This window comes from Myxocyprinus asiaticus, chromosome 43 (genome assembly GCF_019703515.2).
Source record: "Myxocyprinus asiaticus isolate MX2 ecotype Aquarium Trade chromosome 43, UBuf_Myxa_2, whole genome shotgun sequence".
In the NCBI taxonomy this organism is placed as follows: Eukaryota; Metazoa; Chordata; class Actinopteri; order Cypriniformes; family Catostomidae; genus Myxocyprinus; species Myxocyprinus asiaticus.
The window spans coordinates 15711042-15728318 of record NC_059386.1 but is presented as its reverse complement, the minus strand read 5'-3'; the positions used below and the strand labels follow the sequence as shown (position 1 = coordinate 15728318).

Here is a 17277-nt window from a genome sequence, read left to right as displayed (position 1 = left end):
AACTTTACAACTGTTTGATCGTGAGCTAATATTTAATGTTAGATACGTACCGGCAAAACTGTGTGCATATTAATTAACCTCTAGCGGGTCTAGTTCTAAGATAAAAGATGATTTAATGTTAGTAATTTAGAATCATAAATCAAAGAAGAATTATATCTTACCATTTTTATAAGGTAAAAATGAAGATTCACTCTGCCAGTGTCACTGACACTGACTTACCCACCAATCCATTTTTTTGTCTTGAGTATGTGTAAAATCAGTTTTGCACATCATGTTGTTGTCTTAGTACTTAGTACATTACCATTTTATTTAAATTCAGGTTGAGTTGTAATGATTTTTTGGTCTTTTCTATTGTAGGTAAAGGCTAATGATTCAGACTTGGGTCCTAATGGTGAGATTGAATACACGTTACATCAGGCAATTGATCCTGTGCCCAAACTACTCCGGATAGACCGTTCCACTGGTATCTTATATGTGAAAGGCCTGTTGGATCGTGAGGAGATCAACAATCTGAAGTTTTATGTTGTCGCACGAGACAAAGGCCCCTCACCCAAAAGTTCAAAAACATATGTTTCTATTGATGTGACAGACCAGAATGACAATGCACCAGCAGTGGAGATTCGTGGTATTGGACTTGTGACGCATAATGATGGGGTAGCAAACATATCAGAGGACATGCCAGTTGGCACTGCAGTGGCACTGGTGCAGGTTTCAGACAAGGACGAAGGGGAGAATGCTGTGGTTACCTGTGTGGTTGCGGGTGATGTTCCTTTTCAGCTTCGGCCAGCCAGCGATTCCTCAGTGGATAACAAGAGGAAGTACTTCCTGCAGACCACAACACCTCTAGACTATGAAAGAGTTAGAGATTACCGGGTGGAGATTGTGGCAGTTGATTCAGGCAACCCAGCTCTGTCCAGCACTAACTCACTGAAAGTCCAAGTGACTGACACAAATGACAATTCTCCCATTTTCTCACCAACTCTATTTGAAGTGGAGTTTGCTGAAGAGAACCAGCCAGGAGAAAAAGTAGTAGATGTAATTGCCTCAGATGCAGACAGTGGCATTAATGCAGAGCTTGTGTACAGCATTCTTGCAGACTCTTCAACAAGGGGGCTTTTTGAGATTGACCCCAGCTCAGGTGAAGTACGTGCTCGGAGCCCTCTAGATCGTGAGCACAAGGAGCGATATGAGTTCCGTGTTACTGCGGCTGATAAAGGGGTTCCTAGTCACAGGGGAACTGCCACAGTTGAAATCAAGGTGCTCGATCGGAACGACAATGATCCCAAGTTCATGTTGAGTGGCTACAGCTTCTCAGTCTTGGAGAACATGCCACCTCTTAGCCCTGTTGGTATGGTAACTGTACAGGACATGGATGAAGGCGAGAATGCTCAAGTGCAACTTTCTGTTGAACCAGATGTGGGGAAATTTGTAATCCAGAATGGCACAGGCACTATCCTGTCCAGTATCTCATTCGACCGAGAGAAGGAAAGCAGTTACACATTCCGATTGAAAGCTGTGGATGGAGGGGACCCACCCAGGTCATCCTATGTTGGCGTGACCATTAACGTCCTCGATGAGAATGATAATGCACCTGTTGTCACCAAACCATCTAACTCATCCTTTAGACAACTGTCTCCGATGGCTGCTCCAGAAAGTGTTGTGGAAGTAGTTGAAGGGGAGGACATTGATTCAGGGTCCAATGCTGAACTGGTATATAGCATTGCTGGGGGAAACCCACACGATCTTTTTTACATCGCTCCGTCTGATGGAAAGATCATGCTAACTAAGGAACTTACTCGAAAACATAGCGGTTTGCATCGACTGGTGGTAAAAGTGAGTGACAGGGGGAAGCCATCACGCCATGCCATTGCCTTGGTACACATTTATGTAAATGAGACCATTGCTAATGTAAGTCATGTTGAGGCACTTGTAGGTCACAGTTTGTACACCCCACTGGACATGGACATTGCAGGAGACCCTGATTATGGTTTGGCTGCCCAAAGAAGCAACATTGTGTATGGCAGTTTGGCTGGAGTGGCAGGGGTGGTCACTGTGATTGTTGTGGTAGTCTTCATCAGGCATCGCCTTCAGAGAGAAGCTAAGAGTGGTTACCAAGCTGGAAAGAAGGAGACCAAAGATCTGTATGCCCCCAAGCAAGGGCCAAAAAGTGGCAAAGGGAGAAAAGGTAAAAAAGTTAAGCCACCAAAGTCACCCAAACCTCTTGGAGAGGAAGAAGAAGTCAGTCTTCAAAAGAGTCTCAAATTTAACCTGGATGGGGTCAATGACAGCCCCAGGATCCATTTACCTCTGACATATCCGCCTGGAAGTCCTGACCTAGGCAGGCACTACCGTTCCAATTCCCCATTGCCCTCCATACAGCTCCAGGCCCAGTCCCCATCTGCTTCCCAGAAGCACCAAGCTGTCCAGGAGCTCCCTGCTGCCAACACCTTTGTGGGAACAGGAGGTGATGACAACTCCACAGGCTCAGACCAGTACTCGGATTACAGCTATAAGACCAATCAACCAAAATACAGCACAAAAACGGTACAGATCTTTATTTCTTATATTATACCACTGTTGTCCAGCATGGTGCTAAAATAGTGGGTGTTTATACTTGACTGTTTTACTATATTTTCATTTAGAGATTATATTGTTTTCAAACATTTTTATTGTGTTTTGGTTGAATTCCCAATAAAGCCCAAACATGTAAGAGCAATCAAGGCAGTACGTCTTGGCATACATTAATTTGCTTGATAGACGTCAAATTGCTCTTGTATTGCAGCATGTTTCCTATATTTTCTGATGACCCGTTCACCATCAGAAAATACACTTTAATCGACAATTTACTTACTGCTTAGTCCAGTCATGAAAGGTTTCCTTTAAATATTTTTTTCATAATACCATATCATAATGAGTAAATGTTCTGATCTGTGTTCATTCAGACTGATCACAGTGAATTTTGGAAACACTAGAATGACTTTTCTTTATCTAAACTCAGTCTGTGCTTGCCAAAATTCAAAGCAGTTCTGCCAGTGGCCAAAGCGGGAAATGTTTTTGAAAGTAAGGGCTAGAGATATGCCAGGGTAGTCGACTAATCAACTTGTTGTCTAACAAATGACTAGTCGATTAGTGGGGTCGACTACTAACATTAATATTTTTAGTGGTGGCGGTTTTAATGGGAGACGCAATTCTCAAATTAACTGAGTGTTAGGAATTTTCAGGATTGGCCCCTAAGTATAAAGTCAGGTCTGCAGTCGCTGTCTCGATCCGGATCCTCATGAGGGGAGAAATGAATGACACAGACACTTAAGTATGCATCAGAGATTTCTCGTACTTTATTGTTCAGCACAGCATTATATATCTTTGTAAGGACAGGAAAAGCAGTACACTAACTACATTATCCAATGAGATCAGTCATTACCTTATTTGGAAAGACATACAAAAAGATTCTGCATTAATTATGTAAATGAAACAAAATGTTCTAGAACTGAGGAGTGATGTTCAACTTTTGACCTGAGACACTCAGAGAAGAATAACAGGAAACCTTTTCCACATGATTTCCGTTACTGACACACACACACACACACACACTATGAAAATAGGAACTAAGTACTAGCTGTGAAATGTCAGCTTAAATCTATATCAACAGAGGTCAACTTTTCTCACAATTCCCACTTGATCCTGGAAGGATCACTCGGAAACTCAGTTGACTTCGACAGCGGGAAAGTGTACATAATGAAGTATAGCAATATTATGTAGTTTCGTCCCTCCTCTGGCCCTCCTAATTCTCAAGTTCCCAGTTAGGCACTGGCGCTGCATGTTCAGCTCCTCCAGTACTTTCACCGTTCACTTTCGAATTAGTCGGACTCTCCTCAGGTGCAGGTTTCACGCAGCTTGCATGTATTCACTGTGGTTGAAGATCCATTAGCACTCCGGTTCTGGTCACTGCCAGGACAATAGCTGGGCCCAGATACTTTGGCTTCCCCAACTTAGTAGGTTTTAGACACCTGATCAGGACCTGTTGACAAATGGGTGAGTAGGGCTATCTGCAGGCAGAGAGGGAGAGAGAGAGACATTACCATTTATGCCACTTAATGTCTTAATGAGGGAATCCACATATTCTGCGATCACCACTTCCGTGTCACCTGTGGAATGAGAGCCGTGGGGTCGGGAAAGGCCTACCCATTAGTATTTCAAATGGAAAAAGCTTAGGTAGAGTATGGTGATATTCTGAGCTCAGTCAACACAGCCGGCAATACATCAACCCATGATCTTCCTGTTTCAGTACATGCCTTGTGTAGACGTTCTTTCAGAGTGCGGTTAGTTCTCTCCACCACACCAGCTGACTGTGGATGATACAGTATGTTAAAATGCCAGTTTATGTTTAGTTTTTTTGCTAAGAGCTGTGTTACTTTTGAAGCAAACGGTGTGCCATTATCACTTTCAATGACCGACGGGATACCGAACCTCAGTATTATTTCTTTAGCTAAAATTTTAATCACGGTCTTAGAATTTTCCCTCGCACACGGGAAGGCTTCCGTCTACTTGGAGAAGCAGTCAACAATGACTCATAATAGTTTATTGTTTCGACATGGTGGCATGTGGATAAAATCAATTTGCAGATGTTGGAATGGTAGTTCTGGATGTGGCAACGAGTCATGTTTTATAGGCTTATGTCTGTTATTCTGTGCATACGTTAAACATGAATCCAGGAATAAATTTGTCATGTTCCCTACCCCGTTTATGCAATAAGTTTGATTAATAGACTGGATTACCTTTTCTTTTGACACATGAGAAATACCAAGATAATGTTGGCAAAGTACTACTATGGCTATTTTTGGAAAAAGCTAGGCGCCATTGTTTGTCTTGTAACAAATTGTTTTGATCTGGTTTTACTTCATTAGAGGCCCAATGTTGGAGATCAGTTTCAGATGGATTAGCCTGCAACAATTTGATGTCAATATCTCTGAATAAAGTAGATTGCATCATCGAAACAGTTTCATCAGCTTGATTTAGATCAGGGCTTACCACAACTTCCTTCGCTGCCCATTTTGCAACCTCATCAGCTAATCTGTTTCCCCTTTGCCTCCTCAGACTCTCCTGTCATATGTCCTGCCAGTTTAGCAGGCAACTCTCAGAAGCTCTGCTACTAGGTTATGATGGGATATTGGTTTGCCCTCAGCTGTCTTAAAATCTCTTTCTTCCCACATACGAGCAAAATCGTGTATCGCCCCACATGCATATTTTGAGTCTGTGTATATATTGATTGATTATCTTTGGCCAATTGGCATGCTCTAATCAATGCAATCAGCTCAGCTGCTTGTGCGGATTTGTATGGAAGCAAATATGCTTCGATAATACGATTTGGAAGTTCAGTTACGGCACAACCACACCAGTATACAGCATCATTCGGTTTTGAACATGACCCATCTATATACCAGTGATCCCCCTCCTCCAGGGCGGACGAGGAAACATCCGGCCTGCAAGAGGTGGATGCATGCAGACGATCCAAGCAATCATGTGAATCATCAGAAAACTGGCAATCGGTTAACAACTTATGCAATGACAAAGTTGGACCATGCACAACGGAGGTTGGTTTGATAGTCAGATTAGCAGTATCCAATAAAGTAGCCTCATACCCCAATTGATGTTGTGCTGTCATGTGTTGTGTAGTAATATTATGCATAATTGCTCCTACCTAATGTGACGTGTGCACAGTCATAGGGTGTGAAAGAACAATGTGTTCTGCATCTTGTACCATCAATGCCGCAGCAGCAACCGCCCGCAGACACGCAGGGAGGCCTTTGGCGACTGCATCTAATGTCTTCGACAAGTACGCCACCGGTCTATATGTTCAACCATGGGACTGGGCGAGGATCACTGCTGCTGTGCCTCCAGACTCATGCACATACAGATGGAAAGGTTCACCATAGTTTGGCAGACCTAGAGCTGGTGGGGAACTTAGACTGTTACGCAAGTGCTTAAAAGCCATGTCCATTTCAGCAGTCCATTTTATGGGCTCTTTGGCCTCTGAGAGTGTGACCTCTCTCAATATCTTGTCATACAATAAGCAGTTCGAGACCCAGGCTCAACAATAATTAACCAAGCCCAGAAAACTATGCATTTGAGTCTTTGTTGTCGGACGCTGAAAGGTGGTTATTGTTTTGACTCTATCTGTGGAGAGACGAACTGTTCCTTTCTGCAGCTCATAAACCAGATAATCAGCTCTTGGTTTCACCCATTGCAGCTTGTCTTTTGACGCCTTGAAACCAGGATGTTGTCAGTGTATTAAAGCAGATAGGTCTGTGGTGGCAGCTTGGTGTCTTTCAAAGTAGCATGCACTACAGCAGAGAACACAGCAGGCGAGTCTCTAAATCCCTGGGGCATTCTTGTCCAAGTGTATTGTCGGCCTCTGTATGTGAACGCGAACAGGGGCTGCATGACAGGCGAGACTGGCACACTGAAAAAGGCAGAACACAGATCAATAACAGTAAAATAAGCATGGTCTGCTGGAACAGAATTAATAGTTGTGCACACATCTGGCACCACAGGTGACAATGGAACAATTAGATCATTAATTTTCCTCAAATCTTGTGTTAGTCGCCACGTACCATTAGCCTTTTTGACAGGATTAATTGGTGTGTTATATGGTGAGTTGGTTGGTTTCAATATACCTTGTGACAGCAACCGTTGTGTTATTGGACCAATACCTTCTTCCTTTTCTTTTGAGAGTGGGTACTGTTTGCAGTATATTGGTATGTTAGACCAAAGTTTAGCCACTTACGGCCTAACGTCAATTAGGCCAGCCTCATCTTTGTGGGCGGCCCACAATGCTGGGTTGACATTGAGTAGTTCCTGTTTCACATCAGAAGACTTCACAGATGTTGAGATGAGCACTTCACCACAAGTTCCTGTACACACAGACTGAGAATGCTTAGGGGAACATGAATTTCAAAGAGTTAGATTCAAATGATATCTTGGCACCAATTTTGTGCATCAGGTTACGCCCCAATAAGCAGAATGGAGAGTCAGGTAAAATGACAAAATCATGCATTTTGAACAGAGTTGGGTTGTCTGGGGAGGTAACGAGCAATTTTGGTGTCATTTGACATTTCACAGGGACGCCATTAATTCCCACAGAGTTTATGGTGCATCCCGTAATCGAGCCTTCGTAACGATGATATAAATATATATCAACAGAGGTCAACTTTTCTCACACTGAGAGGCACAACTTCTTAGAGAGCGTTTTTGTGTGATGATAGCTTGCTGTCCTTAACAGTGAATAACAGTCGGCAGAGTAAAACCCTCTGCAAGAAGTTTCATCTCTTTAATGCTTTAGGTTAAGGTCTTTTTTTATACACTGTTTTTACAGCAAAGCTCTGCATCAACAATACATTTCAAGACGATCACTGTCGGACATGAAAGCCTCTGCTGTGAGTAATATTACCGTATTTGTGTAGAGGTGCTGTGTAAAGATTAAAGTCTTTTGCTAATTCTGTCTGACACTGCTTAAATAAATAGTTGCAGTAAAAAAGGTTTGTGTAACACATCTAATGGAAAGGACGGGCTTCATCAGCCTAATTAGGGGCTGGGTGTGCGGAATCACGACCCAGCCCCGCCCTCTGCCCTGCCACAGTTTGTCATAAATTTGTCATCTTGATGTCATAAACCATATATGTACCTGCAATATTATCTTGCTGTTCTGCACTTTTGAATGTGCAGCAAGGATCGTCATGAAGCACTCCGGTTACATTGATGTGGTTTTTGTGCTGCTCTGTATTGGAGCCTTTCTTATTTATTTTATTTCTTACTTTGATAGCTTTGTGCAATAAGATGTTATTGATGTTATAGATGTTATTTAGCCCATTTATTTGTTGAATATCAGTAAGACACCATGTTGAAGTACTGCACTTAGCATAGGTAAATACCTCTAAAAGACATCTGATCGGGGTTACATGAACATAACAGATCATAATTAAAAATTATTATCCTTAACACTGACTAGTCAACTTAGTCATTCAAACAACCGACTGACTAGACAATTATGAAAATTGGTAGTTTTGCATTTCCCTAGTCAGGGTTGGGAGGGTTAATTTTGAAATGTATTCCACTACAGATTACCGAATACATGCTGTAAAATGTAATTTGTAACATATTCCGTTAGATTACTCAAGGTCAGTAACGTATTCTAAATACTTTGGATTACTTCTTCAGCACTGGTTCACTTTTCACTTGTTTTGGCTATAAAAACTCTGCCAGTACAGTGACAAAATACACATGTTAAAAATACATTCTCTGAAAAACCTAAATATCTTATATACAGTGTTGTTTCTAAAACAAGATAAATCAAATTGATCTTGTTTTAAGGATTTTTAGATATTTTTACAGGAAAACAAGAAAACATTATTATCAAGAATATGATTTTTGCCCTAATATCAAAGGTCTTACTGGAAAAAAAGAAATTATGATCCAACGTGAATTTTATTGATAAAAAAAATATGATTGTGCTTGGTATCGTGCATGTAAAATGTCTAGAAATAGCATTTTAGCTTAGCGTAAAGCTGAAAATTTACACAAGGTTTATTTATATTTCTTGTGCTCCAAACTTACTTCAAACTTACTTCTCTGTCTACTTGTATGAATGTAACACATTATAAAAAAGTGTTTCACCGCTGTTCAAATACACTTTGGATCGCATCATTTATATGTATAAATGTTTTCCATCTAAAAGGACTAAATATTAAATGAAACAAATGACAATAAAATGCAAAGTAATCTCTTCAGTAGTCAAAATACTTTTTGAATGTAACTATTCTAATTACCAATGATTTAAACTGTAACTGTAGTGAAATACAGTTACTTATATTTTCTGTTTTAAATACGTAATCCCGTTACATGTATTCCTTTACTCCCCAACCCTGTCCCTAGTAAAGGGCAGGTATGAGATCCATTTTTCTGGGTGAAAACACCATAGAGGGGCGCCAAAAGTGAGTTTTAAAGGGAGTTGCTTTTAGTTGTAAAGAATGTAAAACAGTGAAGAGGAATGCATATTTTATAGTGCTGTCAGTCGATAAAAAATTCTAATCGCGATTTATCGCATAATTTTTCATAGTTAATCACAACTAATCGCAGATTTTGAAAGTGCTGAAATTTGACTATATATACTTTATTCCTGTAAAAAAAAAATCATTTATTTCCTTCTTAGGAAAGAAAAAAAAAAACAATATCTTTTAAACCCTCATCCTCCACAATTAATCGGCCGATAGGCTGTGGTTATCCAATTTGGATATGGAATTCACATGATTCGCATCAGGGAGTCAAACGCTGCTTTGAACTCACACATGAAAAGCAGTGACCATGTCATATCTGTCATATCTATGTATGCCATTGCAGTAAACAACCAACATTTTGTTCATGCTTCATATGAATTTTCTGGTAATCATTAGCTGATGCTTTAAAAAACAAAAAAAAAAGACAGCAAAAGGTAAAAAGTAGGGCTGCCCCCGACCAAAGATTTTCCTAGTTGACTAGTAGTTGTTAGATTAAGCCATTAGTCGACTAGTTAACGCACGTTTATTATATTCATTTAATTACTTAAATATATATATTTTGGGGGGCATCATAAAATGGTTTGAGTTCCAGGGCTGAGAAAGAATGTTATAAGTAACATTGCTAACATTGTTCTACATTACAGAGAAATACTAAACTGTAAAAATGAGCCTTTAGAATATACATTTTACAAGCGCACGCATGATGCGAACCCCGGTGACACCGGCAAAAGCAGTAATGATTTTGAATGTGTCAGAAAAACCAGCAAGGAGTCTGTCTGAACATTTTGTTAATTTTTAGAGAGAAATGCACATTAGGGTTGTGCCGACAGACGATGATTTCGGGGATCGACGATGGTCAGAGTGATCGCCAATAGCTGATACCTTTGAAAATGTCAAGACAATATTTGGCTCGTTTTCCCATTAATGTATTAAATTATTATTATTATTAGGCTATTATTATGATCAAATTAATATTACAAATAATTTGCCCGTAGACACACAGACATGTGCTTGAAGAAACACAATTTATTATATTATTAAGAAGACAGAAAAGATGACAGAAAAGCCGTCTATGCGCATGTATGACACGCTGTTTGTACGGAGGCGTGCAGTCTCGTGGAACATGCGCATGTAAAAGGTTCTCACTCTTTCTTTGTTTCTGCCTTCTGAATTTGTTTTTTTTTTGCAAGAACAGTATCGTCTATGAGTGCTGCAAATGACCTCAGACATCTCAGCTCCAGAGGTGCTTTGAGTTCAGTTCACTTTATTTCCACAGAGCAGTTCATTGTGACCACAACTCTGCAGCCTAAATATCTGTGATTAAAACATAAAATAATACAAAAACACGTTCACCTCGAACCATGATTTACATTTCAGTGATTATTATCATGAATGGAATGAATAATATCGTGAAGGAGGGAACAAAATGAATTTATTCACACACATGATTTTTCCCGGACAATGAAATACCCGACCGGTAGAGAATGCACAGATGAAGCAGGTTCTTTGCCAGAGAGATGTTGACAACTGTTGTAAAGCCATCTTTAAAAAAAGTTGAACAACACGTTTTAATTGCACTTAATTTTTTTCTTAAAAAAATAAAGTTCAAAGTTTGAAATCAAGGTGTCTTGCTTTATTGTGTAGGCTTAACCCTAACCCTGCTTAATGGAAATTACCCCATAGTACCACCTAGCATCCAACCAGCGGTAATACCAGCGGTTCGTCGGATTCCTGTGGAGTTTTTTTTTTTTTTTCTGCGACCAACTGACCAATCAAAACTTGGTCAACCAAGACTCTTCTCATCGACTAATGTTTGGTCGACTATTAGGGGGCAGCCCCAGTAAAAAGTTTAAATAATATGAACTTTGTGTTTGGCTTGTAGGTGGTAGTTAAGATTTTTTTGTGCTTCTGTGGTAAAATTCCGACTTACTTTATTTTTGTCCAAGTCCCATCCAGGGTTGTTTATTTAAGAGGTCCTTTATCCATCACTTGGTCATTGACACAGAATCAGTTTTGTGTGTTTTTGGTATGTGTAAATCTGTTTAATGTCCCCTCAGGAAACATCGCCAAGGTTCTGCCCTATTCCAACCGGTGTTCAGCACTCACATGGAGCTGAATAAAATGTCAGAATCTAATGTGAAAATTGGTAAATGTGTTAAGATAAATTTAAAAAAGGTTAATTTGTTTTTGCGTTTTGACAGCTCTAATATTTTATTAACTGCACCTACAAACCTAAACCTACCCATTAGTGGAGAAAAACATTTATATTAAAGGGAAAATGCAACCTCTTAATCGCAGTCGGTTTCTACGCATGCTGTCTCTGTGGTCCTGTAATCTTGTGAGAGGGGCCTATCTGACCTGCTGCCACTTTTTAAATACTGCCAGTATTTAAATTCTTAGACTTAGATTTGACTCAGATGGCAATTCAACCAGCTCCACTTATATGCCAATTCAATATCATATGCTCACGTCAGATTGATGCCAATGAGGAAAAGAGCAAAACACCAGCTGCAGTGATATGTGCATGTTTACGGTAGATTGATTGTAATCTCCAGAGAGAGTGGTAGTAAAGTTTACTGGGCCGAGGCATGTGACGGAGATCAAGGGTGCACTGGTCCGTCAGTACCAGTCTGCAGTTTAATAAACCCAGCAGATGCTAGGTGACAGTCAGGGTGAGTGCAGGCCTTCCAGACTCACTGACTAGGGAGAACAGTTACCCACGGCAGCTCACACACTGTGATGGACAGCATATGGCATGGAAGTGACAATAGACTCCAGCTATGGAGAGTGTGTTGTATCGTTGTGTGTTGTTATTGTGTGTGTACTTTCAGCCCTCTGCATACACTCATGTGATCCACTTGTGTGAATGTGGGCTAAGGTTCTCGTATGGCCTGGTTGTGTCAAATATCTGATCACAATCTCGGTCAAGAACAAATGTTACATAAATAGATATTTGTATCAGCAAGTTGACTGATAAGCATATAAAAAAGGGACAGATGTTGACTCATGCGACATCTCCAGGCAGATGTGAATTTATGAGGGATCCCCCTCTGTCGCTCCCTATTTCCCCACCCAACATCAGACTTGAGCAGATTGACCAAAATATATAATTAAAATCTCAGCCAAGCTGAGTGACAGATGTGGAGACTGAAGCGTGGCAGAGTGAATGGGAAAATGCTCACCGATGACTCAGTGCGCGTGGCAATGTGTTCAGGTGCGTGTGACAGCCTTGGCTCAAGCTCTCCCAGTTTAAGCTCTGATGAGTGTAAACACAGTGGCTTTGTTTGCCGTTTATTGCCAATGAGGATTGAGCGTGATGACTGGCTTCACTGCTCCCATTCCTGGTCTGTAAAAAAAAACTAATTAAGAGGAGTTTGTTTGTTCGAAAAGACTTATCCTGAGGTGTGACAAAACCCTTAATGCTCAATTCAAAATGGCATGGCCTTACTCCATTAGGAGAGATTTGCTTGAATGTGTGGCTGTGTGGTTTGCTTTTATGTGTGACCATTTGTGCCTTTCACAGATCATGAATGTTCCCAAAACTCTCTCTATAACCTCTAAATGTATTAGACTAGGTGACAGTTAGTAAGGGGAATGCATGGGCTTATCAAGTACAGTGTTGATAATTAGCTTGGTCATGGCAAAGATCTAACACCCCCTTTTTTATGAAGTGTTCTTCCCTCTCCAGAACAGGCTTGAGTGAGGGACATTAGCAGACAGAGAGGGATCAAGGGAGAAACCTTCACGGTTATTTTTAAGTGGGCATGATGAGTGCTGGTGAAGCTGTAAATCTGTGCTTAAATTAAATCCATACAATTAAAATAGCTTATTAGACAGAGATAGCACTTGGTTGTCCCCCCTCCCCATGGACTGCCCTTCATCTCCAATTGCTTCCAACTCAATGGTAGGAGGAGGATTGGGAGTCGTGATTTTGGGGTGGGCTTTAATTAGTGGAACACACCTCTTAACTAGGGGTGTGCATTTTGGTCATTTTGACTGCTGAAGTACTCGACAGATAAATCAGCCAAGTACTTGAGTATTAAGGGAGTGGAGAACGCTTGATGGAGTGAGTTCAGTTTTTTTGAATCGTTGATCTATGTACATATGCATCAGATAGACGTCTTTTGCTGTTGCATCGTGTCTCGCTACTTTTTCAACATCTCGTGCCATGAGTGTTGCATTTTTTCATTAATGCATTGTCAAGTTACAGATATGGTAACACTTTACAATAAGGTTGTGTTGATTGGCATCAGTTAACACAACAATTAACGAGAACAAACAATGAACAATACTTTTACAGAATTTATTTATCTTGGTTAATGCTAATTTCAACAAAAAAAAATTTTACATTAAAAGCTGTATATGTTAACATTAGTTAATGCATTATGAAGTAACACAAACAATGAATAACAGTATTTCTATAGGTTGACATTAACCAAGATTAATAAATGCTGTAAAGAAAAAAAACATGTTTTAGATCATGACACCTAATGCAGTAACTAATGTTATCGAATAGAACCTTACTGTAAAGTGTTTTTACTTTAAAACTTTTACAAGTGTCCATCATTGACCCCTTCATTTTCTTCCATTCCATTTTATCAGCTGTGCACCATCTAGCTGTTTTTGAATGCAAGAATGTGTCCTGTGTGTATGCCCCCTTAATCATCTCCTAACAGAGTGTTGAGCACTGCAGCCTCTTCGGACTGAAAGTGTGTTCGTACTAGTGGTGCACTGATCAGAAAGTTTGAGGCCGATACTGATCTCTGATTTTTTTAACACTAACATTGGCCGGTACCGATTTTTTCTTAAAGTGCCATCTGCCACACTTTTGCAAGTTATATGCTGCAGTTATATGTTTATGCCCCACACAGTAAAATTATGGTAACACTATACAAAAAGGTTCCATTTGTTAACATTATTTAACAACATTAATGTAGTTAACACGAACTAATGAACTTAATGCATTTTTAAAATCAAAAGTTGTATTAGTTAATGCACTATGAACTAACATGAACTAACAATGAACAACTGTATTTTATTAACTAACATTATGATTAATAAATGCTGTAAAAATATATTGTTCATTGTTTGGTCATGATACCTAATGTATTAACTAATGTTAAAGAAATGAAACCTTTTTATAAATTATTACCAAAATTACATTAAAATTACATTAATTGTGAATTGCTAACATTTATTTGTTTTGAAACAGTTATGAATAGTTCTGTTGTCAATATCAAAAGGTCACTGTGACATACCGGCAACCAAAAACCATGAGAGCATCACACACACACCAGAGATACTTTCAAAAATCTATACATTACAAGCTCTAAAACTGCTCCAGTGAGAAATCATTAATATCTATGATTTGTTTACTGTCTTTGGCATCTTGTTGTAACACAAATAACCAATTATTAAGCAAATGTGTGAAGACGCGGTGCCATTATTGAAGGTTAAACAGTTACATCTGTTATTAGTGGTATTATGTCCAACATTAATCTGAATTAAATTTGGATCCTCACAGAATAGTGCTGAGACGAGTGACTGATGAGATATTGAGAGCACCTGAAGAGCGCGCATGTTTGATTGACACAGAGAGCGCTCATGTTAAAGAGAGTAAAGCTAAAAGCGTTGATGATCGCTCAAACAGTCTCTATCGCTCAACACGTCTGATTGTCATGACTTGCATTACATCACGTGTACTCAGATTTGTAATTGCATGTTTATTTGTTGTTTCATTTGTTTTTATACCCATTTGCAGTCTCTTTATCCTCTCCATGCTCACAGTTCAGGGAGACAGAATTACTCTAGAAACTCTAGAATATGGGCAACTTAATATTCATACATGTGTAATTCTTACACATTTTTAAAAACAAAATGGCATATTCATGTGAAGTACATCATGTCTGAAAGTTTAAATTCGTGAATGCTTAGAATTGCCAACAACTCACCCTCCAAAGGCCACTCTTTCATGCTTCAAGGGCTGAGCAAGCGCTCATTCATTAGATGAGCAGTGTATATGTGATTCCTTGCATGCTTCAAAAAAGATCGGCCCTGATTCTAGGCACGATCGCCGAACATGGATTTAAGACGAATATCGGACGATTTCAATCGGTGGCCGATTGATCGGTGCACCCCCTAGTTCATACAGTGTTTGTGTGCAGTGTACAGTACCATCGCTAACAACTGGCCCATTATGCCATCATAACCACTGAATCACAAAATTTTAAAAATGTTTGTCCCAGTCACCATTCACATTTATTAATATTTTTAAGCACAATGAAAGTTAATGGTAACTGAGACTTACATTCGGCCTTTGAGTTCCATGGATAAAAGAAAGTCATACAGGTTTGCTTTAAGATTTAAAGTCTTTAAAGTTGATCAAATGCACTTAAAATGTTAACAGATGAAATCCTGTAAGAGGGGAGATTACTGCTAAATCAGTTATGATGTTTGTTGAAAATAGATAACACCGTGTAACAAATGTTTTTTTTTTTTTTTGGTTCCTGGGTAGTAAGTGTTATTTTCCTAATTGCTTATGTCTCAAAAGTATAGAAAATGGCTATTATTCCCCACAAACTTTGCTTTTGTGACCAGGACAGTGATATTTTGAAATTTACCTATTTTCCAGAACATTCCAGATAGATTCAGTGTTGAGTAAACTTGGAGTGACTTCTAGAACTTTCTAGAACATTCCAGTAATATAAATAGTAGTATAAATACAGGGGCCTTAAGCCCACCAGTTCAGTTTAGTTCCAGCTGCCTAAGTGGATACATATCTTCATTTTTCTGAGATGGCATCAAGAGGCTGCAAGCATCCGGCAGATGCATTTTGCTATGTCTGCGGCCAATTTATCAAGACAAGAGCGAAAAAGTACTCCGTGGAAGCATCTGCTAAGATGTGTGAGGCCTACAAGGCATATTTCGGCATGCCTGTAGGGGATCAAGAGAAACCCTGGGCACCTCATTTCACCTGCGAGCACTGCAAAAAAAAACTCTGGAAGGTAAGATGGACAATTGTTGCTCGGAATTTTATGTTATAAAATTGGTTAATTTTTTAAATTGTAAAAGTTTTTCATTTTGAAATATTTTAAAATGTTCAATGTTATTGACAATATATATCATATATGAAAAATGAGAATCTCTTACACATTAGTCATGGGTGAAATAAATGTATTTTTGTAGGATGGTACAGAGGGGAAAAGAGAGCCATGAAGTTCGCTATCCCAAGAATTTTGCGGGAACCCACTGACCACTCAAGCAACTGCTACTTCTGCATGGTGGTCCCTTCCAAACGTCAGACTGGCAAGAATGCACCTGCTATCATGTATCCGGACCTTCCTTCATCCATCGCCCCGGTGACACACTGCCATGAGCTCCCCATACCCACTCCTCCGGAGAGAGAGCAGCCTTCTTTAGAAGAGAGCAGCAAGTCAGAGAGCGAGGAAGACATTGTAGATCCAGATGACAATTTCAGATTTGGAGCTGACCCCAATCAAAAAGACCTCAACGACTTGATTAGAGATCTTGGTCTCACCAAGTCCAATTCCGAGCTTTTGACATCTAGTCTCAAGCAGTGGAGCTTGTTGGATGAAAGTGTGCAAGTAGCAGATCAGAGGAAGCTTCACCAACCTTTTTCCAGCTTCTTCGCCCGTCAAGATGGGCTCTTCTTCTGCCATAATGTGACCAGTTTGTTTGAGGCAATCGTAATCGCCTGTAACCAGAATGAGTGGCGCCTCTTCATTGACAGCTCATCCAGGAGCCTCAAAGCTGTGCTGCTCCTTAATGGTAACAAGTACCCGTCTCTTCCCCTGGCTCACTCGGTGCACCTCAAAGAGGATTACAACAGCATCAAGACCTTGCTGGATGTCTTGAAGTATGATGAGTACATTTTTACTTCTAAATCTTTTGTAGTCATTTTTGTATTACTTTAGTATAAATACATGTTAATTTGGATTCATATGTTGTTTTTTTCTGACTTTATGTGAACGAAAAGACACAAATTCACCCATTTTCTCATTGGAAATAGGTACATTTCAAAATATCACTGTCTTGGTCACAAAAGCAAAGTTTGTGGGGAATAATAGCCATTTTCTATACTTTTGAGGCATAAGCATTTAGGAAATAACACTTACAACCCAGGAACAAAAATTGTGTTACATAATATATATTTTTATATTATTATGTGTGTATATTATTTATATTAGGTAAATAAGTACATAGGCCT

The 17277-nt window shown here is 39.6% G+C and overlaps 1 protein-coding gene across 3 annotated transcripts in view; it reads left to right on the top strand.

Moving 5' to 3' along the window:
* LOC127433452 (protocadherin-1-like) overlaps positions 1-17277 on the top strand; it is a 132240-nt gene that overhangs the window by 13404 nt on the left and 101559 nt on the right. For all 3 annotated transcript variants that reach the window (XM_051685376.1, XM_051685378.1, XM_051685377.1), the window contains one exon: positions 358-2544. In XM_051685376.1, the coding sequence (XP_051541336.1) occupies positions 358-2544 (2187 nt within the window). The remainder of the gene's footprint in view (positions 1-357; positions 2545-17277) is intronic.